This window comes from Lampetra fluviatilis, chromosome 5 (genome assembly GCF_964198595.1).
Source record: "Lampetra fluviatilis chromosome 5, kcLamFluv1.1, whole genome shotgun sequence".
In the NCBI taxonomy this organism is placed as follows: Eukaryota; Metazoa; Chordata; class Hyperoartia; order Petromyzontiformes; family Petromyzontidae; genus Lampetra; species Lampetra fluviatilis.
This window is the reverse complement of record NC_136279.1, coordinates 7,432,132-7,459,826: the sequence shown is the minus strand read 5'-3', so window position 1 is coordinate 7,459,826 and position 27,695 is coordinate 7,432,132. Positions and strand designations below refer to the sequence as shown.

Sequence of the window (27,695 nt, the reverse complement as noted above, 5' to 3'; positions counted from 1 at the left end):
ATGGGTTCACGCCCTCGGCCTTATTTGAAAAGATTTGGGGAAAAAAATAATCAAAACACCGAGCACCAAACTTTATGTTATGGGATCATTGTGCCGTCGAAATGCGACGCATATGGAAAGCAAAGCTAAACATGAGATGGGCACCGGAGTTAACAGCTCAGACAGGCAGAGGTAAAATTACATAGAGGTAATCACAACTCATGTGTAAAGAGCACAGGCTGATGGGCATCAGCAGCTTATTTTCTGTGTTTTCACTTTTCGACTCCCCCCCCCCCGCCCCCATCATTTATTTTATTGCTATGCTTGTGTAATGCGAGCGTAAATGGGGTTGTTGCTGGGCTCTGGTCCAATCACACGGCCCGGGGTATTGGGGGGCAGAGCCTGGTCTGCGGGGCGTGTGGGAGGGGCCACCGTTCACCTCGGCTCCAATGGGAGGTGAGGTGAATGGGGGCGAAGCCAGCGGGGTCGTATGGGAAGGCCGGATCTGACGATCCGGACGGGGAGGAGTCAGGGTCACGTGGGGGGAATGTATATAAGTGGGAGCCCGGAAGAGATCGGGGCAGTCGGGGAAGTTAAGAGGCTGAGCCACGTTGGGTGGTGAGGAAAGATCCGCGCCATCGGCCACGTGGCCGAAGGACCTCAGCACGCCATCGACCAGCGGTGTGCGGAGTGCGGGAATAGAGGAGCTAACGGAGGAGCGTGCGGGGCACGCGAGAGAGAGAGTGTGCGTAGCACGCGAGGGAGAGAGAGTGTGCGTAGCACGCGAGAGAGCATGCGCGGGGCGCGCGCGAGACGACACTGGTCCGAGAGGAAGCCAGTGAAGGTGCGGAGAAGAACCTGAATAATAGACAAACGGAGACCAGCATCGCCTGACGGAGTCTTTTATTACACTTGTTTACACAGCAAAGCCTCACCGAGTCTCAAGGCCCGTTTTCACGAGGGTTCTGTCAAGTTTTTGTGGGGGACGCGGGCCCCCGGCTCCCCCCCCCCCCCCCCCGGGGGAGGGCTGATCTCGGGAGGGCTGCGGGCTCCGGGCTCCTCGCTCGTGTGAGAGCAACTGCTGCTTGACTCCTCGTTCTCGGTGAGAGGGTTTACGCTCTCCGGCTCCTCTCCTCGCGACGCGGCCCCTCGAGTCCTCGGGTCCTGTTTGGGGGGCATGCTTCGGGGCTGGCACTCGGCTACTTGGAATTAATTCCCCGCTCTTCACTCACACTCCTCCCAACGTTAGTAGGAGACCCTCGGCACACCACAGCCCTCACACGTATACGCGCAGCCACTCAAACGCGACGTCTCCGCTCTCAGGACCGCGCGCACCAATCACACGCACGGAACGGGGGGGTCAGGGGTCAAAGGGCAATGACGTCGCTCGCACACGCGCTGCCACCGTGGGTGGGTAATGGAGATCGTTTAAAGAGCTGTGGATGGGCGGGTATTCGGGATGGGTCTCAGAACGACGCACCAATCGCACGCGCGGAGCGGGGGATCAGGGGTCAGAGGGCCGAGACGTCACTCGTACACGCATCGCCGATTGGGTTTTTTTTATTGAAGATGATTTAAAGGGCTGTGGGGGCGGGTATTCAGGATGGGTGTTAGCCCACATGTAGCGCGGGAGTCTGGGGTCACAGGACGAAGCGCGCACTCGCGGAGTCCTTCAGGCGCGGCGATTCTTCTACCGTGACTCCGCGCACCGACCACACGCATTACGGCGAGCGCACGTGCACACACCACCACGGACTTTCCTCACACTCGTAGAAACCACACGAGGCTGTTATCGATCACGAACAATTTATTCCCGGCGTGGCTGCGAGCTACTATTACCCGGATCAGTCTGAGTCAGCAGGGCAGGTCTAACCTATCTCCCGATGGTCTAAACCAGATCTACCTCGTCTCCTTGGAATTAACCTTCCTAGGATCTTACACTAAATCCCAACTCTCTCTTGCATACTCACAGTTCAGCTCGGATGTGCGGGGAGCCGTGGAGAGGCGAGGCTGCACGAAGTTCTCCTGGGGCCTGACTGCGCTGAGATTCGTCTCACGGATGATCCAGTGGCCGGGCGAGGTGGCTACTCCGATTTCTGACTTAAGAACACGACTGACTTTATCTATACCTTCTCTCGCCTTTTATTGTTCTCTCCATCAAAGAGAATTCGGCGCCGATCCGCTGGCCTCCCCGGCCAATCAGATCGCTCGGATTTCCCGTCACGGACCGTTGCTTTCTCAGACGTCCGCATTTTGCCTTCTACATTAAAGGGACGACCCCGGGGCTGCTGCGTTGGTGCACAAGCACATTTGTCCTACCAATCAGAGGGTCGGCCCAGTTTTCCCGCCATTCGTGGCTCCGCCCCCCTACCTGCCTGCTGACCCGTGTGTGTCGTGCGTGTTTTCTACCCGCGGTGGCTGGGCAGCCCGTCGTGACCATGTAATTATCACCCAAGTCATGGCGCCGCGGTGCGAGTTAGCCTCTGGGGGAGATCGCCCAATTCCCTGGCCTCAGGAAACCGTGACGATTAGTCCCATGAGAGGGCTTCTGGGTGATAACCTGTCGGCCAGGTGACCGCCAATGCCCATTGGCCCTCTCCCCTCATGGCGTCAGTGACCACCACAGTGGCTAAACGGGGGCTCTGGACGGGTGCGAGGGTCTGGTAACCCCCCCCCCCCCCACCTTCAATTACCACAAAACCACGACTTAAACATAAATATGTAACTAATAAGCTTGTGCCAGAGGCCCCGGGGGGACAGGCGTCTTTGACGTCCCTTGGCCAAACCCCAATTGGCGGAGCCAGGAGATTGAATCTTCACCCTCGGGGCTCCTCCAGAAAAAACGAAAAACCACTGCGTGTAGCCATGTGGAATGTTCGAACGCTTACTGCGGAGGAGAGGCTGCCACTCCTTTGTCGGGAGCTGGACCGGTACCGCCTGGATCTCTGTGGCATTCAGGAGGTCTGGTGGACCGGTTCTGGCTCCTGCCACCATGAGGGGTGGACAGTCCTTTACTCGGGGCAGGAGACTGCCAAACAACAGGGTGTGGCTCTTCTTCTGAACAAAAGAATGAAGGGGGTGTGGGAGCGTGGTGGTGAGGTGTGGGAAGCTGTAAGCCCCAGGCTACTTTGGGTTCGCCTTCCCATCAACCGGAGGCAAGGAGTGGTTACTTATGCCCCCACCGAAGACGAACATGCGTGGAGGGATGCAGGCAAAGCCGGTGAGTCAGATGCCTTCTATGACCTGTCACAGGTGCTGGCTAAAGTGGCCATTCTGGACAGAGTCATCTTGTTGGGTGACTTCAATGCCCGAGTTGGCCATGATGCTGGCACCTGGTCTGGAGTGATTGGAAGGCATGGGCCAGATCAGCTCAATAACAACGGTAGGAGGCTGCTAGATTTTTGTGCGGAGCGCCGGGTGGCTAAAGCACAGCAAGTTGGCACAGTAGGGGGCACAGGTGGTGCATCAGCCAGTCATCTCGGTCATCTCAGTCAGTCGACCCCGTGGCACCTGGGTCTGCCCCGTGACCTCCTGCAAGCAGGCGTTCGACACTTCACGTGGCGTAAAGGTGCACATGGCCTAGCACAAGCGTCGTGGTGATGTCACCGCCACTTAGTGGCGAATGGCGGTTGTTATTGTTCATGTGGGGGTGGCGAGGGAAGAGCAGCGTCGGCCCTGTCGTTTGTTGGTGGCGGGGCGCCGGCAGAACGGCTTCGCTGCTGCGGAATCACATTTTCGCTTGAGGTCCCCCCTCCCCCCCCCGAGCAATCGCCCTGCATATTCCCATCGAGTCATTCGCGGCCGGCACGCGGTTTGCGCACTCCTTGCAAAAAAAAATACATCGCGGGACCTTTAACGCTCGCCACAAAGCAGATGTGCGCAGTGGGTTCACGTTGAATATGCGCGCAGTAGGTTCACGGTGAATACGCGCAGTAATAACCAAATAAAATAAACATACATTTAATGCGATGGGTTTTTTTTTGCGTGCAATCATTGGTGACTGGACTGAGCCCATCGGTCTACCTGCAGTACGGTTGACCAACTTAGCCCTGAAAGCACTCTCATAAGCAGCTGCCCAGATTTGAATCCAGGAGTTCAGCAATGGCAGTCCAGCAACCGACTTTTGCACCAACCATCTTTTTAAAAAATGTATGCACTCGGATAAGCTTTTTTTTTTATTTACAACTAAAACTGTGACATTCCAGGGCTAACTTTAACCTGTAATGATAATCAAGGTCCAAGTTGGCTGCAGAGTGCAGAACAATTAGATCTCAGATACTATAAAACAAACCGATGTTTCATGTTACCTTGGTAAGGCTATGTTGCTCTTTTTCAGAAGCAACCAGACTACAAATGATAGCTCAACGAAGTGGAAATTTCGTGCAGCGAAATACTCTAAAAGCACGTTTCTAAAATGTAGAAGCGATAAACCGGAGGACCCAGAGAAAAATCCACACGACCAAAGAGAGGACATGCAAACTCCTGCCTACCAGGTGAGGCAGATAACAGTTCGCCACCAGTTGGCTCCGGAATTGCAACATCAGTCAGATTTGCATGGCCAAAATCCGGGTTCGCAGCAGTCCGTGATTAAACTGGTTTCCCGTCGTAAAACAACACGAAATTTGTCGTTGTTATTTCCAAAGTGTTCAACGTTTCAAAGAAAATTGGTTCGACTGCTCTGAGATGAGCACCATGGTGGCGAGATGTTAACTGCTTTGCCTGGTATACAGGAGGTTGTGGGTTCAATCCCGAACCTGACGCCTGTATATTGGGAGTTTGCATTCTCCCCGTGGTCATGTGGATTTTTGTCCAGGTCCTCCGGCTTTTCCCTCCACATTAAGAAACATGGGTTTAGAGTATTCGACTACTATACAATTACACATGATGATAACCCACTTCGTCGAGCGATCATTTGTGGCCAGGTCGCTTCTGAAGAGCTATCCAGCTCAGTAAAACTGTTTAGTTTATCGTTTAGTTTTGGCAGGGCAGGTTAGCGGGCGCCCGCCGCCTTGTGCGCAGAGAAGGCAGCTGGAAAGAGTAACGGTGTGACCTGGACAAGCGGTGGCTGCGTTTGCCGATTGGTGCAGAACCATTTGCGATTCGAAGCACTTGCGGCCGACCTGGTTAATAAAGTCCCGCAGGGTTAACAACTCGGGTTCGGCTCCGTCTGCTCCACTAGCGGGCCCATTAAACATCTCGTGACGTCACCCGAGGAGGAGTTGGGGGCCTAATTTGTGACGCAAGTTGGAGGATAACACCCAAAATTGTTTTCAAGCGCAGCCCAAACATGCGAAACAACACACTCGGATCACAACGCGATCAAAGATGGACTGCAGACCAACGAATGCAGGCGCACACAAATGGGTCATTGTGACGTTGGCAGAACAGTAGCATAATGTTAAAATCTGATAAGAAAAATCTTATGGTTTTAACACTATCTATGACCATGGCCCATAACGATTCACCCCCCCCCCCCCACCTCTCGAGATTCCGTCTAAGAATCGATTCATTTTACCAGTGGTGCATGAAGCGCCTCCAAAATGGCTGTGGAGTTTACGCAAACCAGTTCCATAGCAACAAACACGCACACAAATCGAGCAGCGTAATAATCGCTTTTAAATCGATGAAGCCTACTGCTCCTGTAAAAATGGCGTCCGCATTTATTCTCTTATTGAAGCGTTGTAGGCAAGGGGGTGGTGAAGAGCAGGGGGGTGGTGGGAGGGTGGGCGGCGGGGGGGCCAACTGGGCCTCTCCACTCGCACAGTTTCAGTCGCTCGGGTCCTGGCAGTCGGTGCAATTTTTCATCTCGTCCATATAGCGCTCCACCTGGATTGTCGTCGTGTAGAAGCCAAACTTCTTGTGCAGCGCGATCGTCGCTTCGCTCAACACGAGGTGAGGGTCGACAGACTCCTCTGGAAACACACACGGGGGGGGGGGGAGGCAGGACGGGGGCAGTCAGAAGTTAGGTCCCGTGAACCCCTTTTGCAGTCGTTTTTCCGCTGGCTAATTGCCGAGCCGAGCATGAACCAAGCAGTGATACTCTATATGTATGTATGTTGAACTTATTTCGCACCGTACGTAGCCGACCGCGCTAAAATCAGAGGTGCGGGGGAAGGACAACATTCAAAATAAAAAAGGCGGTTAAGGAAATTCTTTTCAATCTATACAATTGGCTGGCCTCAAGACTTCACAAGACGATCAAATCTGGATCGGGGGGCCAAACAGGGCCAGGGCCAATGATGCGTTTGTTGTGCGCGATGTCAGTCAGTATGGCACCTGGACTCGTCCCTTACATGTGATGTCAGCAGCACGGGGTTCTGCAGTATGAAAAAAAAAACTACCCGAGCCCTGCCAGGCTAGCTATGTACGGCTCTGGCACGTCTCTTGGTTGTTCAGTGGGGAAAACAAACGTAGTCGGCATATCTCTCTGTTATAAGGAAAGTTCAAGACTCTAAATCCTTCCAACATGCCTCTGTTCTCAGAAACGTTCAGCTAGCGCAAAGTTCACCTTCCAATCCGCAGAACGAAATTAAGTCTTGAAGCCACCACGCTGGCGAGATGGTAACTACCTCGCCTGGAATGCAGGTGTTGGGTTCAATCCCGACCTGAGTTTGCATATCGCTCTCCCACTGGTCACATGAATTCTTCTCCGGGTCCTCCTAGAACCAACGTGCGTTTAGAGTATTTGGCCGTGAAAAATGTCCACGTGATGATAAGCCACTTCGTCGAGCTATCATTCGTGGCCAGGTCACTTCTTAAAATGAGCTATATAGCGCAGTGGGCCTTACCTGATGAAATGAAAAACAATTGTTTAGTTTTCTAGTTTAGTTTAAGTCGCGCGATGTATGACGACGCCATACCAGCACCACGCGACGACGCAGAGGTCACGTGACGACGCAGAGGTCACGTGATGACGTCACGTGACGACGTAGAAGTGAATAATTTTAGCACTGTTTTTGAGCCACAGGTTTTGGGCATTCGTTTAATTGATTTGGTCAGTTTTCTAGCGGGAACGTCCCAAATAGGAACACAACTTTATTCCAACATTCTGTTCGTGTTGGCTCGCCTGTACATGAGTTATCATGACATCCGCCCCCCCCCCAACCCCACCCAGCCACCCTCGTATCAGACAGACAAAGCTCATGCGTTCACGCCCTCGGCCTTATTTGAAAAGCTTTGGGGAAAAAAATAATAAAAACACCGAGCACCAAACTTAATATGATGGGATTTTTGTGCCGTCTAAATGCGACGCACATGGAAAGCAATGCTGAACATGAGATGGGCACCGGAGTTAACAGCTCAGACGGGCAGAGGTAAAATTACATCCGGCAGTCACAACTCATCGTGTAAAGAGCACAGGCTGATGGGCATCGGCAGCTTATTTTCTGTGTTGTCCCTTTTCGACTCGCCCCCGCCCCCATCATTTATTTTATTGCTATGCTTGTTTACCCAGGAAAGCCTCACCGAGTCTCAAGGCCCGTTTTCACGAGGGTCCTGTCAAGTTTTCGCACAAGGGGTCCCTTTCTCTCGACGATTGCCCTGCATATTCCGATAGTCATTTGCGGGTCATTTGTCCAACTTGGAATAATTTGGACAGTGACACTGGCACAAGGTTGTCTCACTCATCGCAAAAAAAGATGTCCACGGGACCTTGAACGCTCGCTACGAAGCGGACGTGCGCGTAAGGTTTACGGTCAATACGCGCGCTGTAATAACCAAATAACATTCGGTGACAGGATTGAGCCCATCGGTTTACCTGGAGTAAGGTTGACTTACTCAGCCCCGGTAGCAGACTCTCCATAAGCAGCTGCCCAGATTTGAACCCAGGAGCTCAGCAATGGCAGTCCAGCCATCTTTTTAAACGACGTGGCCATCTTTTTAAACGACGTGTAATGACCGAAATTAGCAACCACTCACCAAGCCAATGTGCAGCCTAAAGACGGTTCAAATATAAAGGAGGTCTCCAATTGTTGGAACGAGGCCTCCATGGTGATTGGTCGGGAGGCAGACTTTGAGAGTGATTGGAGGAATAAATTGTTATAGAGATTAGGGGCGAAACAGATAGGATCCCAGACAGAGATTGGCTCGGAGAAAAACAGTGACAGAAGATTCGAGAAAGGGGGCTCGAGAGGTATGAAAAGGAAGAGCACCAGGGTAGGGGACGTTCCAAGGAAGTTACGGGCCGAAGACAAGATCGCAGCCTCGAGTCCCGTAGTGTGGCGGTGTCCCAATAAAGTGGCTCTCATTACATCGTTGTCAGAGTCGTTGTAAACGTATGCACTATGTAAACTTAAAAAAAAAATGTACAACACCCAAAACGTCTAAAAAGTAGCCTCAAGTACAGCGGCACTGCCATTCCAGGGCTTTCTTTAAGGTGTAATAATCAAGGTCCAAGTTGACTGCAGAGTAATTGGTTCTCAGACACCATTAAAAAAAAAAATGTTATGTTACCTTGGTAAGGCTATGTCGCTCTTTTTCAGAAGCGACCTGGACACAAATGATCGCTCAACGAAGTGGCTCATCATGTGGACATTTATAGCAGCCGAATATTCTAAATGTGGAATGGAAAAACCAGAGGACCCGGAGAAAAATTTCACCGCAAACTCCAAAAACACAGCAGGCGCCAGGGTCGGGATCAAACCCACGACCTCCTGTTTACCAGGCGAGGCGGTTAACATCTCACCACCGTGGCACCCTCGATAAAACATGGAATGGATCGGACCGTCTTGGAATCGAACCCGACAGGTTCGGGTCCCATTAGTCTCGATGCTCGCACCGGCAACATTGACACAGCGGTCCACACGGAGCGCAGAGCAGTGCTTGCGTATTGCGTCCCCAGGGCCTTGCGCACACACACAGATTTAGCAGCGATGCAAATGCGTGCGAATATTTACACACGCGCTCCCGCGGTGTTTTTCTCGGTTGCGAAGGGACCACATTTTTATATATTCTGTAAAATTTTAATGACGTGATGCGTTCAGAAAGTGATACCATGTCCCATCAGATGCGCACCTGGTGCTGGCGGGGGTTGGTGGGGGAGGTTGAAGGCAGGGGGGGGTGAAGTTATAAATAATTAAATGCATTTAATAACCCACGATGCAAACTTCATTTATAAGCGACCTTTTGTGTCTTCGCCAAAAGCAGTGTCTTCATTTCAATTTGCTGCTGGGTGCGCCCACTGACCCTCGCACATGTGTTACGCAACGGTCACGCCGAGTCTTGTTCTGTTACGTGCAGTTAGCGGGTTTTGCTTAAGAGGTCATCGGTTCCCGTGAGGTGCCCAGCCAGCAGGGCAATGATGTCGCCAGGAGATGGCAGTGCAAACAAATAAGCCGCTGACCCCATCTGTCTTTTATCCTCTCAAAATCTCTGTGGGCTCTCTCTCTCTCCGGGTAATCCGGTTTATCCTCACATCCAAACGTTTAAAACAAACATGCTATTGGCCAAACATCCGATTGTCGCCAGATCTTCCTGTTAATTTTGTCCGAGACTCCGTGAGGCTTTTCTGGACAGGTGAATCAGCTGTTGTTGTTGTGTCGCAAACTTCAGGGTCTGGGCAGGTAAAAGTAAAGAAATCCGAACGAGAGAAGCGTTCGAACAAAGGCTCTTGGCAAGTGTCTGAACCAGTGTCTCTTATGCAGTATTAGTCCCCCCCTTGAGCCACCCAGTGGATGGGATTTTTACATATTCAAACATTGGGCCGAATGTCGATTTAATGCAAGAATACTCCACGAGGAATTGGCCCAGCATATATACTTGGCTCGAGCGACAACTGAAAAAGGCAGTCAACCCCCCTCACCAGAAGCGCCACCTTGGCTGCACAACAATAGATACGAGGGCTAACCGTCCCCCTTTCTCGCGAGCAGAGGCAGGGGAGGATCCAACGACGAAGTATGGCCGATGAACGCAACTCTTACGCTGGAGTGTGTTGATCTATACTCTTTGGTTCTTTCGGTAAAGTCACGTAGGTATAAAATCAAATAAATCACGACGTTTCTGGCGCAACGCAAACGTCTGTCATCAGACTGTTTTAAAAGGTTTTAAAACAGTCTGCCTCAGCAGCAGACCGTGCTTTCCCACCCGATGACGGACGCTTGTGTTGCGCCCGAAACGTCTTGATTTATTTTATTTTATACCTACGTGACTTTACCGAAAGAACTAAAGAGTAATAATAACAATGATAACAAGTGGATCATTTGTATGAATGCCGTGAAAGTGATGGCTCCGTATTCGTACGGGGGGGGGGAGGAGGAAGGGCAACAATAAAAAGACGTTCTACGAGTGCAGTGAGATTGGTGCGGGACCACGTGCCTTTTCATTATGAACCTCGTTTTCTAAAGAAAATGTATGTGCAGACATGAGCCCAAATTCGTGGACACCCTGTGTCGTAACCCATCGCTAGTTACGACATCAAGCGTCCCTTTCCCTGTATCTACGCCCGGCAGGGCCAGCCACAATCACCCAACGAGGATGTTCTCCCTGCTGCTGCTGCTGCTGCGCTGGTACCGCTGCAACGTGTTGGAAGCAGCTTTACCGAAAAAACCTAAGAATATGAATCCTTGCAGTCACGAAAGCTTCAAATCTAAAAGCAGCTCTTTGTTCGTGTGTAGCTCCGCTTAATCCACGCGTTCCCTCCGAAACTAAAAACGATTTCAATAATTAGTAGTCTCTTTCTCAAGTACTTAATGCGATCTATGAAATCTATCTCGGGACTAAGAATCTATTTTTATTAGAATTGTTATTCACGAATCGCAGCACCGGAAGATACGCGGCCAACGCACAATCAGGCTGGCGTTGCCACCCGTCGTGGTATTCCCCGGATAGTCCATCTCTCTCCGAGATGGCTCTCGCCTAGCCAATCTGAAAGTACTTTCCGTGCCAGTTGTTGCCAGTTACATAATAAGACGTCGCTTCAAGACAGTGCATGCACACACGCATGTCTCCCCTCCTCCGATATCGTGAGATATTCTTCTTCCCCATAACGCAACCGGAATTTTAGGAAGGGGTTCAGAGAGGCCACCCCAATGCCGCCAAACTAAAAACTTAACTATTTTTTACTTTACCAGGTAAGGTCTTCTGAGCTATGTAGCTCTTTTTCCGAAGAGACCTGGCCACAAATGATGGCTCAATATTCTGGCTTATCATAATGTGGAAATTTATAGCAGCAAAACAATCTAAACGCTTGTTGATTCTAAACGTGGAGGGAAAAACCGGAGGGCCTGGAGAAAAAATCCACGTGGAATCAAACCCACGACCTCCTGTATACCAGGCGAGGTAGTTAACATCTCCCCCCCCCCCCACCATCCCTGAAGTCTCACCGATGGCGATGTGCACGGACAGCACGGGCTGGTTCATGGTGAGGGCCCAGAGGTGCAGGCTGTGCAGATCGCGCACCCCAGGCACTGCCAGCAGCGATGCCTTCACCTCGTTAAAGTCAATGCCCTTGGGGGTCCCTGCGTCAGGGGTGACGAGGAACGGTGGGGGGGGGGGGGGGGAAGGGTGGGGGGGTGGGTTGGAGAGAAATGGGAGAAAGTGTGGCAGGGCAGGTGAGGGTTAAAGAATGCAACACGTGGACAGCGATTTGGCGAGAGAATTGTAATAAAGCCATTCTTTGACAGCCACTTTGTCAATCCACTGCTAAATGAAAGCCTACCCCCCCACCCCCACGCTGTGTCAGTCATGGGCAGTTTTTCTGATCATACTTCACCACGTTGGTCAGTGTAGCTTGCTGAAGGAGTGGGGTGGGAAAAGGCCCAGGACCGGTTGAGATATTACCTCGCCACCGACGCTAGCCGTGGCCGGGAATCGAACTCGGGTTGCCGGGTTCGTTAGGGCGGCGCGCAAACCCCTTGCGCCACCGCTTTCCCCGTAGGAGACTTCAAGAGGGCTTTGAAATTAAAAACGTGTTCTTTCTACAATTTCACGTGCTTATTTGGCGGTGTGGGGGAGGGCGCCGGTTTCAGTAAACAGATCACACAACAACATCTCTCCACGCATTGTTTGCGCACGCTCTCATGATGTGACGTTAGAATTTCTGCCTCTCGAGTTTTTATGTAATTTGTAACCCGGCTATTGAGGGGTGGAGTGATCATTAAAGACACGCGCACGGCCGAGATAAGTGGACCACACAACACCGCGGGGTCCGATTTTAATGTCACCGTAACTGATCCCCCGATGCCCAACCGTCACCGGTAAGTTCGATACGGGCTGCCAGGGGACTTTTGCCCCAATTGAAGCTGCACTCGCTGGCATCAACGTTGTCCGGACTCTCGGTCTATTACACCGACGACCCAAGTGGTTGCCAACCCAGCTAACACACGAGCAAATGTTCTCTCTGCGACAGCATCGTGATCGCGGGCTCCAAAGAAGCAGCCGCGCTTTTTAGCGCTAACGATAGCGACGTTGTAACGGCACACGGCCTCCAAACGCAGTGGCGGCGAAATGTGAGAAATCCGAGCAACTTGTGATAGTATGCCCTACCTACTCCTGCTGGTCAGCCCCTCCTGCTGGGTCAGCTCCTACCGCTGGGTCAGATCCTCTGTAAAACTATTTTGTTCCAACACCAATGCAGATTAAATGCACCAGCCCCCGCAGGACAGCGTTCATTATGTCAACGAATTTTTGTGATGAAAATATGAGTTGGCAATAGCATTTTCCGTTTGAGTCGACGACAGTTATTGGTGTAGCGATGGCTACAACTCTCTACCAAAGTCTGAGTGAATTCCCCAGACTCGGACTTGACTAGAGAATCCGATTTAAATAAAAACAACTACAAAAGTCAGCACACGGGTGAAAGGGCAGGCTTAACGGGGGCAGGAGCGCAGACTCATGCACGTATGCACAACAACCACCACCACCGTTCATCACCAAGTAGTGGTAACGTCACCACGCCGCTGGTGCAATGCTAGGTGCACTTTGAGGCCACGTGAAGTGTCGAAAGCTCGCTGGCAGGTGGTCACAGAACAGACCCAGGTACCATGTCTTGAATGAGGTGACCAACTGGCAGATGGCACCGCCTGTGCCAACTTTCTGCGTCTTAGCCGCTCAGCGCTACACGGCCCTCCATTGTTGTTGGAGGGCGACTGCTTCCAACTCCACCGCGGCATCCTTCACGAACCTCATCCTCAGGGGAGGCCGATCTTAACACTGCTGGTACCTGTCATCGGCAAGTCCAATCAGCTACAAAGACAAAGATCCCCGAGTATAGACTAAACAGACTGTTGGGGCAAGTGCTGTTGTAGTGAGGACCTATGAAGGCCGGCACAGCACATGAGGTGGGTGACCAGCACCACGCCCGACCGCCTTTGTCTCCCTAGTGGCGATGTTTACACACTGGAGCAGGTACTCAATTGAGGCCGAGTCAACCTAGGGGAGGCCCAGGACCGGTTCAGATAATCTATCACTGATGTTGGCTGTGAGCGGGAATCGAACTCGGGTCGCCGGGTTTGTAGCGCAGTGTGCCGACCGCAACGTTACTGCTCCCCAATCAGCGCGCACGCACGGACGCACACGCACACGCGCGCACGCAAGAGACGCACCTTCCATGAGCACCCTGAGCACGTCCCTCAGGATGCTGATCGTGGTGGCCAGCACGATGACTGAGAAGATGAACGTGCAAATCGGGTCGGCTATCTTCAAGTTTGGCTGTCAAAGCACAAAGACAAAGAAAAAGATTTGCACGTCAACAAAGTCAACAAGAACGGCAGTGCCCCAAAACGCAACCGTTGTTTTGATTGAGTGGCGTGCGGTGTACATCATCGTGGGTGGTTTTAGGCCAGCGTTGCAAATTCTATATTCATATGGCAGGGACCAGTATAGCGAGCACCTATGACGGCCGGCAAGGCACGCGAGGGGGTGGGTGGCCAACACCACGCCCGACCACCTTTGTCTCCCGAGTGGCGACGTTTACACACAGCACCAGGTACTCATTTGAGGCTAAGTCGACCTGGGGGAGGCCGAGGACCAGTTCGAATATTCCTCACTGTTATTGATCATGAGCGTGAATCGAACTCGGGTCGCCGGGTTCAATTAGTGTGGCGCACATACGCGTGGGCACACACGCGCACACACACAAACACGAGCACACGCACCTTGAAGTAGATGATGATGGCAGCGATGAGAACGCCCAGGCTCTGCAGCAGGTCGCCCAGCACGTGAATGAATGCCGCCCTCACGTTCACGTTCTGCTCGCTCTCCTTACCCCCTCCGTGGCCGTGGCCGTGGCCGTGGCTGTGGCTGTGGCCGCCACCACCGCCACCGTGGCTGTGGCCGTGGAAGCTGCCTGGCTGGTGTAGCGTCACGGCCATGCTGCGAAAGGGGGGGGGGGACACGCGAGGAGGATGGGCGCATATTGACTCCCACATTCCCACGTTCCCAAACACATCCACCCCACCCCGCCCATATCCTCCTGGAAGACCGACTCCATATGCTAAACTCAAACCAAAACTATTTTTTATTTTGCCAGGTAAGGCCCACCAAGCGATAGAGCTCTCTTTCAGAAGCAACCTGGCCACGAATGATAGGTCAACTTATCATCACGTGGGAAATTTATAGCAGCCAGATCCTCTAAACGCAAGTTGATTCTAGATGTGGAGTGAAAAACCGGGAGGCCCGAAATGGAAATCCACGAGCACACGTGGAGAGAGACATGCAAACTCCAAATATACAGGCATCAGGAGTCAGGATCAAACCCAAAACCTCCTGTATACCAGGCAAGGTAGTTAACATCTCGCCACCGCAGTGCAAAAATAGTCAGGTGATTCACCAGAGCCAAGTGAGTGCATGTCACCAGCGCCTTCGCTAGCAGGGCGAATACTTTAAGCACTGTTTTTTTCTAATTGCCAGATTTTGGGACACTCTTCAAATTCAATTTAGCCGCTTTTCTAGAGGGTTGTTCCCGAATGGCAACACGACTTCACCCTATAATTTCATTCATCTTTGATCGTTCAACATACAAACATACATCCCCACCACGAGAGTTATCGTGGGCACTCCGTGACGCAGACAGACAGGCAGGCAGACGCCCAGAACCAAGGCATCGCTTTCAACTTGAGCCAATCACCATCAGCCCTATTTGATCAGCTGGGTGAGGGGCCTTCCCCATGCCATCGCCATCATCAGCCATACTCTTAGGTTTTTTCGGTAAAAGTCACGTAGGTAAAAATAAAATTAATAAAAGTAATAATATAAATAAAATAAAATAATAAATCACGACGTTTCGGAGGCAACACAAGTCTCCGTCATCAGTCACAAGTGAGTCACTTGATACAGTAAATCTAGCTGTGACGGTCCCACCTGATGACGGAGACTTGTGTTGCCTCCATAACGTCGTGATTATTATTTTATTTTATTTCTATTATTACTTTTATTATTTTTAATTTAATTTTTTACCTACATGACTTTGCCGAAAAAACCTAAGAGTATGAATCCTTGCAGTCACGAAATCTTCAAATCTAGAATCATCAGCCATGGTCAATCCACTGCTGGATGAAGGGCCTCCCCCTCGCCCCTCGCAATCTCCCACCGTCCCGCAATGCCACATCCCACCCAGCACCGGCACAAGAACCGGTTGCATCATTTCCCCTCCCGAACGCGTCTGCTGCCCCTCCGTCGTTGATCGCAGCCCTCGACCATCGTCCCCCACGAGTGACGTCTCCTGCCCCAAGCTCACTTTGCGCACCTCTGCAACGCCGGACGGTAAAGCGTTCTTAAAAAAAAAAAAAGGGACCGGCCGGTCCTCACATGATGTTGACGCCGACGGCGCAAGCGGCCGTGATGAGCATGACCTCTCCGTCGATGCTGAAGTCGTCGCTCACGATCCTCTGCACCGCCAGGTAGACCAGCACGCCCGTCACCACCCAGATGGACAGCACCGACAGCAGTGCTCCCAGGATCTCTGCACACGCACGCACGCACAACCATCATAATAAATTAACATTTATTTGTAAGGCGCCTTCCACTAATGTCTCAAGGCGCCTTGTGAGAATAAGGAAAGGCCGAAAGAGAAGGAGAAGATACATATAATAAACCGACTTAAGATGTAAATCTTGACTTAAAGCTTTCGTGACTGCAGGAATTCGTATTCTTCGGGTCTTTTGGCAAAGTCACATAGATAGTTTTTTCCTTATGACGACCGCTTGTGTTGCCATCGAATCGTCGTAGTTTTGGGTTATTTTGTTATTTTCTTTTAATCTATCTAAGTGACTTTACCGAAAGACCCCAAGAATATGACTTAAGATGTGTTTTACGATGAGACTTAAAATTATCCACATTAATCGGATAAATAAACGAACGGTAGGGAATGCCACAACCGTGGCGCACATACAATGCCCGCCCACCCCAGGGACGCAGCTGGGATTGGGGTACACACAGAAGGGCGAAGTCTGCAGATCTTAACGATTAATTAACCCGTGAACATATGGTGGTGGTTCCAGCCCATGCAAGGCTTCAAAAACTAGTGGAAGGCTCTTAAACTCTACTCGTTTCAAGACCTGAAAGCCAGTGTAATGATAAGAGAACTGGAGAAATGTAGTCAAGTAATGGGGATCAGGTGAGCAAACTTTACCAAGCGCAGTTGATATTAATAACAATGTACATTTGTAAGGCACATTTCATCCATAGATCCAAACGCATCCCACGTGTATGGAAAGCAGGGAAATAAACAGAACCATGTTAAACGGCCAAGGCCAGGGGGTAGCGGACAGTTCAAAGAGAGCGAGTTTTCAAGACAAGGCTTAAACGTGAAGCTAACAATTCCGACTGTCTCATTAGCCACGTGGACATCATCATCAGCAGTCGCAGCAGCAAAGGAAGAGGAGTGACCTCCCATTGTGTGGGGGTGGGTTTACTGTGGGGGGGTAAGTGCGATGGACAAGTTCAGGAGTGGAGTGGGATCGAAATGCTGCAATTCCAGGATCCACGATTCCAGGCCAAGTTTTGCGGGTCACGAATGAGGAAATACATTTGGGCCTACCCAGTCATAAACGAAGGTCATCTGTCCGTCACCCGTTGACTTTTGGTCGGGCAGCCCCAGTAATGGTGAGACGGGCCAATTCTCCCAATGACTCCTTTACGCTTCAATAACTTGAAAGCATTCCGCCCTCGTTGGCAATGACCCTCAATCCATTAGGCGCTGTGCGTGACCGAAGTGACGTACCAATTCGTCGAGCCGAACAAATGATTACACTTACGACGCAATAATTAAGCCACGCAACCCCTCTCTGGTGGTGGAAGAGCTTCCACGAGAGGGATTTCTGGAGGGGCCCTCTCTAAAGCCATTCGTTTATGCAAGCCCAAATTTCACAAGTTCAAACTTACAGCACCGCATTTCATCAGTGTCTTGCACCTGTATATCCACGATGTGAACGTATTCATGAAGTTTGCAAAAATGTTAACTCGTGGCCAGCGGAAAGAACAACGAAAAAAAACCTGAAGCAGTGGCGTTTAAAAAAAAAATCGCAAATCCCCAGTGTTGGCAAAACGCTGGTTTCACGCGTCACTATTTGTCGGTAACCCAGTTCCAGATTGAACGAGAAAAATCTTGAGTTGCCGCAATACCGCGGCCATGAACCTTGAGGCACGTGCACACAGGTGTACTTGTGCAACCCGTTGTGTCAACCTACTTACTTGCTTTGGGGAAAATGCCTCCCAAAATCTTGCCAGCCACGAGACATATTTGACCATACTTCATCACAACGTTTGTCCGTAGAAGTTGTCGATTGTAATGGGGGGGGCAGGAGCAGGGATTGGGATATCATCCCACCCCTGAGTGGACAGCGATGGCTATACCGTACTGATGAGTGCCAATGATGACAAAACCGATATGCAGTTGCCTTGGTGTCTTGCAGTTTCTTGGAACTCCCGGCTATCACATTGCAGAGTGCACAGTTATTAGCCGAATGTCATCTTGATATGCAGAGCGTAAGGAGATTTTCCCATTGAGCCATGCTATCTGAAACACGTTTATTGCCCATGTCGCTATCGAATAACTGCGCAATCAGCGATAAGCGTGGCACTGCCGTTGTAGTGAGTGCATCCCGAACGGGGGAGGGGGGGGGAAGCGGACCTTGAGCAAAAAGTAATCGACAAAATACCTCAACAAATCCTTCCCAGCACCTCAGATTAGCACGGTTCGCTAGGACAGGTGCCAAAGAAGTTCAACATACATAGACACGCATACTTTTACGTTTGTAACGGCTACTATTGTTGTCGAATGAAAACAACCAAATCACAATCTCCCTCCGATAAACACGATGGATAGTTTTGTCGGCATTTTTCAAAAATTCTTCACATTTTAAAGCCTTTGTGCGGTAATGCGCGACTTCTTTTTTCCAACCCCTGAACAAATCGCTTGGGGTCTTGTTGAAAATTACGATGTTCTGGTTTGTTTGGCACAAGGCGCAGCCCTGCAAATGCTCGCTTTATCCAAAAGGGGTCGCCACTAGAGAAAACTCGAGGGACTTTTCCAGCGAGAATCCTCTAGAGGGGCTCTCCGGGAACTTATTTCATTTTTCACGAATAATTTTTGCTTGGGAATAGCACACAAATACTCGTATTCAAGGCGGGGGGGGGGGGGGGGGTGCTGCGTGAATATCGGTGCGTTAATTTCAACAGCTGGTCCCGTTTCTTTGACGACGACGTCCAAAGTAATTCCTTTCTTGTCCAACGGCTTCCCCATTTTGCATGTTGTGAAGGTCTGCCGCGGACAGGGTCGTGGGCTGATGTTGACGATCCAGAGGCTCACTAATTCCATAAGCCCGATAGTAAGCAATGTTACACGATACACCCGCAACAAGCAAAAAACTGTTATTCGCACATCAATTCCTCCTGTTATCGGACAAAAAGGGTTAAAGTTCTGAAATGTGAGGAATGTGACCGTGGAGCCAAAAAGTGTGCGACTGATGTTTGTGTATCCACGCAACTTTGTTGCATTTCATGTCCCCCCTCGGGAGGCGTTGTGCCATGACCCCGGTTACAGTTACATTTGTGTCCACGTGTCCGAACCAGTCGGAATGTGCCCCCGGCGCCACCGGGAGAGAGAGATGTTAACTCGCTCGCCCGGTATACAGGAGATCGTGGCTTCGATCCCAACCTCGACGCCTGCATATTTGGAGTCTGCATTTTCTCCCCGGTGTTCGTGTGGATTTTTTCCCCATCGGGTCCCTCCGGTTTTTCCCCCCTCCACATTTAGAAACACGCTGCTATACATTACCACTTCGTTGAGCTATCATTTAATGGCCAGGTCACTTCTGAAAAAAAAAGAGCTAGCTGCACATTGAAAGAGCAGCAGCGATTATCCATTGGGTGTTCCATCCTCCGAGGCTGCGACTACCATTATGGATGGTAACAACTGTATCATGTCTGTGGCAACGTTTACAAATAGGCAGAGCAACTGTATGTATAACTTCCTTCGCACACCGTTACATAGCCAACCGTGCTACATCAGGAGGCGCGGGGGACGTGAGAACGTTTGTGACGACGGCGACGGGAGCGGTAGTAGTCCAGTCGACGCGTCAGCTCCAGTCACAGAAATCGTTCAAATTGTCATTACTTAGTGCAACGACCCTGTGTCTTACTGCGATTGTTGTTGTTGTTGTTGTTATTTTTTTACCTGCTCGGAACCACCCAAAGTTCATGATCTTGGTTGCCGGCCTGGAGGAAACCCAGAGGGAGAAGAGGCTGATGAGGAAGCTCGCAAAGTCCGTGAGGAGGTGAGCGGCATCCGTCATGATGGCCAGGCTGCCGGCCAAGTAGCCGCCTGTTCAGAATCAGAGTATTTATTGACACAGGAGGAATCCGATGAGCTATAAAGCTCTTTTCCACAGATATCCAGTAAGGGGGGAAGGGGGGGGGGGCGGGTCAGAACGTTACAACAAACATTATAACAACATAATAGAAGTACAAAGTATAGGACAGGTCAACAAATCACTTTAAACATATACACAAATAAAACTAAACGTTTTTTTTTATCTCACCAATTAAAGCCCACTGAGCTATTACCTGTCCACAAATTATAGCTTAACAAAGTGGCTCATCACGTGGAGATGGTGTAGAGGGGAGTGGGATTTGGGACTCGCACAGCCCACGACTTCATTGCCCTACGGCCCATGGTGGACACGTGGCTCGGGCTATAGGGCCCTACCACTTAGAAACGTGGACTCATAAATACCATAACTTTTGTTCGACATTGTTGTCAATATGTGCCTTAGGCAATCTTCATCATTACTCGTTGGTTCTTTCGGTAAAGTCACGTAGGTATATGGACGCTTGTGTTGCGTCCGAAACGTCGCGATTTATTTTATACCCACGTGACTTTACCGAAAGAACCAAAGAGTATGGATTCCTGCAGCCACGAAAGCTTCAAATCAAGATTGAATCTTAATCATTGTTTAGACTGCAGGAATCCGATGAGCTATGAAGGTCTTTTTCACGGATGTCGAGTAAGGGTGGGTCAGCAAGTTACAACAAATCTAAACAATTTTCGGGGGGGGGGGGTGTCTGGACACCCACAATGGCTGCATGCCCCCCCCCACCCCCCTACTCTGTCCCTCCCGCCACCGACCCCTGGGCCCCGGTTGCACCGCATGTGCACTCGACAGCAACGTGGGCGCACACCCTCACCGACGATCTCGCCGATCATGAAGACGAGGCACACGAAGGAGGCGATGTAGAGCTTGCGCTTGGCTTGCTGCTTCTCGCGGTGGCGCTCGCCGCTCAAGGAGCGGTCGGCGTGGCAGTGCCACATTGCCATGTCGAGCGACACCGACGGGCTGGTGCCTCCGATCACGCAGGCGCTGCGCACGGGGGAGAGGGGGCGTGCGGGGGCCAGCGTTAGATCAGACCAGCTGGCGCTGGTACACTGTGGCTGTTGTGGAGGTGCATTATGGGTGCTTTTAGAAAGGACACGGGCATCTGGCATGGTAACGTTACATTTGTAGCGAGCGACTTCCGGCACACGTCTAGTAGAAGGCTTTTTATTTATTAAGAGCACACAGGACGATACATTTCGTAACGCGGCTACACCCAGGCTGTCCAGACACGCAGCCAATCTCCGTTGCTGCACTACGCTGGCTGGGTGAAGAGCGTAGTTGCCGGGACGAAGCTGCTCTTGCAGAAGAACAGCCACGTGGTCGAAGACGAAGCGATGACGACGGCAGCGGCGCAACCAGGACCCAGACCCCACTCTAACAGCCCCGAACCAGAGGTTCGGTGCTCCTTATATCTGCCTGGCGCGGCCAAGCTCTACCTCTGGCCACGCCCCCTTTCCAGAACTTTCGGGTCGGTTCCCGGAGCTTCTCGACTGACTCCGCCCTTGACCTTTGCCCCAGTTACACCCTTTCATAATAAGGCATTATGTAATGCAGCTATAACCGTAATTACCCCTACAGGCCGGCAGGTGTCTCCCTGTCATTACACATTGAAGACTCGCAAGATTTTGTCAGGATCATCGCCGTTCATGGAAAAACACGAGGAGAAGGGGGCCACCTGGTACCGTGGGGTTACGCCCTGCCACGCGCACCAATGCCACAGCTTTCACACGCGCAACTCAGCAAAGTAGAGAAAATGGATCGGCATGAGTCCTTCTGTGGGGGAGCCTTCAGCTGTTAACTCCACCTCCCATCCACCTCCCGTTTGTTGGTTTTCTCCAGGTATGCCAGTTTCCTCCCACTTGAAGACAAATGCTCATGAACGGAATTGGCCAAACAATCTAATATAAGCTGTACCCGAGCAGATTCGATTCAGGTTTCCATGGCGAGCCACATGTTTACGTAACCGCTATTAATAGTTTTTGTTAAAATATGCACGGTAATGCCTCTGTTATTAGGACAATGGCATTGCAATCTCTCCCTTCATCACCCTCACCCGCTCGGCTCACCATACACAGCTGCTCACACTCTGGCACCATCTTCCATCACCTCGCCGAGCACGTTTCACTCGCACCCGTCACCCTTTAAAACACATTCCTGCGGAGGGAGCTGGTACGAACGTTGGGTTGCTCAGTCAATGGCCAGGGTCAACGGCGGCGTGGTGTATTCCGCAAATATGCCCGACTGTAAGGGCAGACACAAGCCGGCGTGAGTAGGTTAAACGTTAAGTTTTATAAGGGCACCACGGGGTGACCAACCCCTCCCCTCCCAGCCCCACCCCTCCCCCAGCCCCCACCCTCCCTACCCAGCCCCTCCCCACCCAGCCCCTCCCCACCCAGCCCCTCCCCACCCAGCCCCTTCCCACCCAGCCCCTTCCCACCCAGCCCCTCCCCTCCCCACCCAGCCCCACCCAGCCCCACCCAACCCCACCCTCCCCACCCCACCCAGCCCCACCCCTCCCATTTTTGGATGCCCGATGGACGGACACAATAATCCCCTGTGGGCTGGTGTAACCTGTAACAAAATCATTTGGCCACACATCCCAATGAAGGGAATGCTCCTTCAGAAAGCGTCGAGTCTCGGCGGTGTTTTCCTGGGTAGGTAAACTGGGCCATTACACCAACCATTCCAGGCTGACCGATTATCCTAGTAGCACAAGTAGATACACGTGTAGCTACGAGCCCCACACTTTCAAGGGCCCCGCGCTGAATGCTTTCAAGCTATCAATTCCGGTTCAGTGATTCTGCACTTGCTCAATTACTATAGTACTACACCGCCTTCAACTTTTATGAACGACTGGGTGTTTAAGGTTAGCAATTTGTCGTATTGTCTGGCTGCATAGAAAATGAAAAAATACAATTACTTTACTATGCAAGTAAAAAAATGTGTGTTTTGATATTTACGTGTTTTTTTAATGTAGGGCCCCTTTATAAAACACATGCTACAGGCCCCCGCACCAACTTAATCCGGCACTGACAAGCGACAAGACATTCTTTGCAAGGTGTAACGCAAGGTGCCGTCCCCTCGTGGGGCTCAAGGAGAGGCCGAGCGAAGTGACTTCACGAGCGCGGGTTTCAGGCGACGTCGTCTCTGCCGGGGAGCCGTTGGTTCACCGCGGCGAGAGCTCCGAATGAAGAAGTCTTCCTCCCACGACATCGTCAGCGGTGGGGTGGGGTGCCGGGAAAGATCACGAGGCCCGACCCTGCCGGGATTGCACGTGCAGTCTCTCTCTCTCTAGCCTCCCCCCTCCCCTGCGTGGTGCTCCCACCGAGCGCTGCTCCCAGACACAAGGGGGCTCTTTGACTCCCCCGTCTCCACGCGCTCTTCTCGGGCCACGTGCTCCCCCCCTCCCCCACGCGCGCATTCCACACGAAGCCCATGTGACGACGGCCACACGGCGTCGGGGCCGCGTCGTCAACCGCCGCAGTCGAGGCCCTTCTCAGCCTTCGTGCCAGCGAGGCCGCATGCCACCGGGATTGCCCGATGACAATCTTGTCTGCGCGCGCTCGCGTGTGTGTGTGTGAGCGGCATTGCGCTATGAATCCACGTGCAACCATGTAACAATTACACGTACGGCCCTTTCTGTCAATCCACCGCCCGACGAGGGGGGCCTCCCTCCCCACGCCGTGCGGGTTGCGCATGTTGTTTGACCATACTTCACCAAGCCGGTCAATGCGGGTTTGGCGAAGGTGGAATACATAATGGATGGTTTTGCTGGACTACCCTCTGCTGCCCACAATGCTTAGTCCGCCTGGGGGGGGGGGGGGTCACCCATCCAAGCACTATCGAGGCTTGATCCTTTTTGCGCGTTTAGTTTGTTCTCCTTCCTCCGATTGCGTACGGTGTGAAAGAAGTTCCACATACACACGCCCCTGCTTGGCTTCTTAACATCTGGCGAGCTCGGGTGCATGCCGGGTGATTTGGTCATTGAACACGAGACAACAATAATACAAATTAAATCGTCATCACAAATGTCTGCCAGCCGTTACTCGGTCGCGATGTCCCACGCAGTGGAGAGTAATAACGTCGAGGTTCATGGGCAAACTCCTTCATTCACACAACTTAACAACATAGATGTGATGGACGCATGCCCTCATTCAGTTGTAGAATTCGCGATTCATAACGCCTGTTGTTTAGTCAGGAAGTGCTTGTTCTATTGACCTGCCCCCGCCACGGGGAATGTGAAATATCTACCCGGTAGTCCTGGGTTGTAAACGGGATGCGAGCAGCACATCAAGCGCTCATTCGAGTCACACAATGCAACGTCCACACATATGGGGGGGGGGGGGGGGGTCAGCAACCCTCTTGCTGTACTGCCATCTCCTGGTCAATTGGCAGCCCGGCAGATTAGGGAGTCACGCGGCGAATTCATGCGAATTTGCCAACCCTGCCGATTTAAGCGGTTGGCTGCCGATCGTGTAGCACCCCTTCACTGCCTGCCAATTTACGAAGTACAAATGTTTTAAAATGTTTAAATATTCCCCACCCCCACCCAGAATGTTCTTCAGCGGAACAATCCGCTTTGGCCCTACCTCTTGACACCCTTAACAGTGACCATGGGGCCGTCCATAAATGACGTCACGCACCTAGGGGGGGAGGGGGTCAGACATTTGTGACGATGTGTGACGAGGGGGTTTGAGAAATGTGACGTCACATCAAAATTCGCAACTTTAAATAAATATAGACAACACGTTCTACTTTTTCATAAATGTTTTCTCCTACAACATCAGAGTGCAGCGCCACATTAAATACGCACTACAATGACAATAGTTTTAAGCGATTTGAAGCATGTTTTATTTTGGAGGGGGGGGGGCAAAGCTTTGTGACGTCATATTTGAGGGGGGGGTCTGACTTTTTGTGACGCCGTGTGACGAAAGGGGGGGGGTCAAAAAACGTCCAAAATCGCGTGACGTCATTTATGGACGGCCCCATGGCACAGCGACACGAGTTTGCGGAGCTGGACTCATTCAGGGTAACAACCGAAATGCAATGCAAGCTTTATTTTTGGGCAGTCATTGATGACCAGGCTGAGCAGGACAACAACTTATCGCAACTCTCGAATCTGGTTGAATGACCGTGGCAGGTGAAACACAGATTCAGACCCCACGATATACCAGCGGCGCGGGGTTCAACATTGTTCCGACACGGCCATCAGGAATCCCCCCTCCCCCCCCCAAACCACTCTGGTACTTTAACCTGTCGTACTTGTGAGTGCAGAGTCATTGGTGGACAAAGTGCAGACATTATCAACTCCGCTACACTTGCGATAACCCGGATTCAAACGCGGGTGCTCTGCAGTGCTGGGCTCGGCAGCTCTGACAATATTCATTATTAATCTCGCCCCCTCTCCCCCACGGCTAACACTGCGGTAGGGGCTAACACTGCGGTAGGGGCTAACTATGCGGTAGGGGCTAACTCTGGTGCGTCTACCGTAAGCACCACGAGCTTGCCGAACAAGCCGTAACTTCACAGTTCACCTGTGGACTCCCGATGGGTGTGCCGAGCTCGTAAAAGACTGCTGTAATAGAATCCCGATCTTAACCAGATCCATCGCACTGTCCTCATACGTAACCCCCTTAGCACCAAGCTGAACGCAAAATCCTCTCGGTATCAAGTTAACTTCATCTGGACAACGCTGCGGTAAGTTTATACAACTCTAACACGAACCAAACCGTAACCAGAACCCCAACCCAACACCAAACACTAATCCCAACTCCAACGCAATCCTAACACAAACCCTCTGCCTAAACACAACAACGCCATGCCTAACACAACAAACCAATAACTAACACTAACAACAGTAACCATATCGTATCTCTTACGACAATAATAACCAAAATCATTACCCATGTGCTCCATCCCCGACTCCAGCCTCCGACACCAAGTGAAAATTGTGCGCGTTACAAATTAGCATTACGATTCAAACCCTGGCAGTAAACACAACATTACGGTGGGGCAGTTGGGGGTGGCTGTGTTGATTTTTTTTCAAACTTTTAAAACGTCACCTTCTTCAAGTTAGTTAGTTTTGCCTCTTCCCCATTTTGAAGAGCGCCTTTCTGAAGAACGGTCCACGCTCAAGTCGGCAGAGAAGCGGCCGACGCCGCCACGCCAGCGAGTTGCAGCACGGGCAGAAACAGAATCGGAATGGTTTGGTTTTCACATACCCGGGGAATCCGATGAGCTATAAAGCTCGTTGTCACATATGTCCAGCAAGAAGCGGGTAAGAACGTTACAACAACAACAAACGCCGTTTTGGTGGGGGGAGGAAGGGGGTTACTTTCCGCATCATTGCAGCACAAATACAGAGTCAAGTTACACGCGACTCACCGGAGCGGTGCGCTTATCAGGAAGGGGGTGGAGATGAAGACGATGATGGTGGTGATCGTGGTGGCGATGATGGAGGGGTGTGGGGGGCCGTGTATTGAAGAGGTTGCGAGTTGGGCACAGGTCGAGCGCTCACCTGTCGTCTTCACCCGTGTACGATCTACTCTTCGCAACGCCCAAGAGACCCGTCTTCTCAGTGCCGTCCTTCATCTCCATCGCGATTCCACAACCTCGTCGCGGCCTGGCCGACTCCCCTCCAACCGCGTACGTCGTGGGCTTCCCCTCGCCTCCTTTCGCAGTCTCTCGCCTCCCACCCCACCACCAGCACGACCACCCCGTAATTTTACTTCCCCTCGAGCCTGCCCTCTTAACAGCCAAGCCTGCCCCCCGAGGTGGAACCACCGGGTTCACGGTTGAAATTCGAGCGAATGTGAGACACCGCGCGTTCGTGTCCGTCCAGGCACCCACGCCGTATGAACGCGCCTCGTGTCCCTTTACCGCGTTATTATTAATAACAACAACAATAATAATAATAACGAATGACTCGACCGAGGAACGAATTGCTTCGAATTGCCTGGCGTCGCATGGGTCGTGAATGTTGCAGCGCGCGCACACGCACGCGGGCTGTAACAAGGCGCAGAGTGGAGTGTCCAAGGGCACTTGCTGCTGCTGCTGCCTTCGTCTGTAATCGCGCTTGCTGCCTGCTGCCGACCCGTGTGCAAGACCACCCACAAGCACGCACGCGCACCTCAACAACAAAGAGACTTGCACACGGCACCACCACCAAAGTTGCAAGCGGCACCAATAGCTTTTTTTTAAGTGGAGGGGGGGGGGTGTTACCGAACGATAGAGATGCAACTTTGTTATCACCCCCCCCAAACCCAGACGACAACCGCCCGCCTAACCAACACCTCATACCTACCCCCTCCACCCCTGCCTTGCTGATGCCGTGACATGATGTCCGATGTTCCCTTTCACCGGTGCTGGCAACTTCTTCGCGAACCGAATGACAGCAGCGTTCACTCGATTGAGTTCCACGAAGAAGAGTTGCGCAGACTATACAGACTGGGTGTTCGTTTTCGGCGGAAAGCTCCCAGCGCGTGGAGAGCGAAACGTCGGACAACACGGCCGTGCAGCAACATTGGAGAAGTTACACCGCAGCACCGGCCACAGTGCGGTGACGTCACGCACATTAACTCTTCACAAGGTTCCACTTTCACTCCGCCTTCCTTCTGTGCGATGGTTATTCGGGGTTGGTGCGGTTAACTTGGGGGTTCATTTTTTTCATAGCATACGGGGTCTCCACAGTTGGCAAAGATGGTGTTCACTCCCTCGCCAAGGATGCAGGAGGTCGTGGGTTCGATCCTGAACCTGATGCCTGCTGTTGTATATTTGGAGTTTGCATTTTCTCCTCGTGGATTTTTTTTTCCGGGTCCTCCGGTTTTTCCCCTCCACGTTTAAAAGGACGCTTTTAGAGTATTCGGCTGCTGTACATGTCCACGTGATAAACCACTTCGCTGAGCTATC

The 27,695-nt window shown here is 51.7% G+C and overlaps 1 protein-coding gene across 1 annotated transcript; it reads right to left on the bottom strand.

Annotated features, from left to right (window-relative positions):
- Nucleotides 1-5,468: 5,468 nt before the first annotated feature.
- On the bottom strand, nucleotides 5,469-26,904 carry SLC30A2 (solute carrier family 30 member 2). Its single transcript, XM_078856625.1, has 8 exons — nucleotides 26,305-26,904; nucleotides 20,599-20,771; nucleotides 19,589-19,735; nucleotides 15,721-15,874; nucleotides 14,070-14,286; nucleotides 13,518-13,623; nucleotides 11,298-11,432; nucleotides 5,469-5,891 (listed from the first exon to the last, which is right to left on the bottom strand). The coding sequence occupies exons 1-8, from the start codon at nucleotides 26,382-26,384 to the stop codon at nucleotides 5,746-5,748; spliced, it is 1,158 nt and encodes a 385-aa protein (XP_078712751.1). The 5' UTR covers nucleotides 26,385-26,904; the 3' UTR covers nucleotides 5,469-5,745.
- Between the last annotated feature and the right edge of the window lie 791 nt (nucleotides 26,905-27,695).

Bases quoted from the DNA above. Each gene is read 5' to 3' on its own strand.
- SLC30A2 (XM_078856625.1), bottom strand. From the start codon at position 26,384: ATGGAGATGAAGGACGGCACTGAGAAGACGGGTCTCTTGGGCGTTGCG. The intron at 13,624-14,069 runs GTGCGTGTGCTC...GTGCTTTGACAG, and splicing joins CCATCATCATCTACTTCAAG to CCAAACTTGAAGATAGCCGA. The intron at 5,892-11,297 runs GTGAGACTTCAG...GTGTGTTTCCAG, and splicing joins GTCCGTGCACATCGCCATCG to AGGAGTCTGTCGACCCTCAC.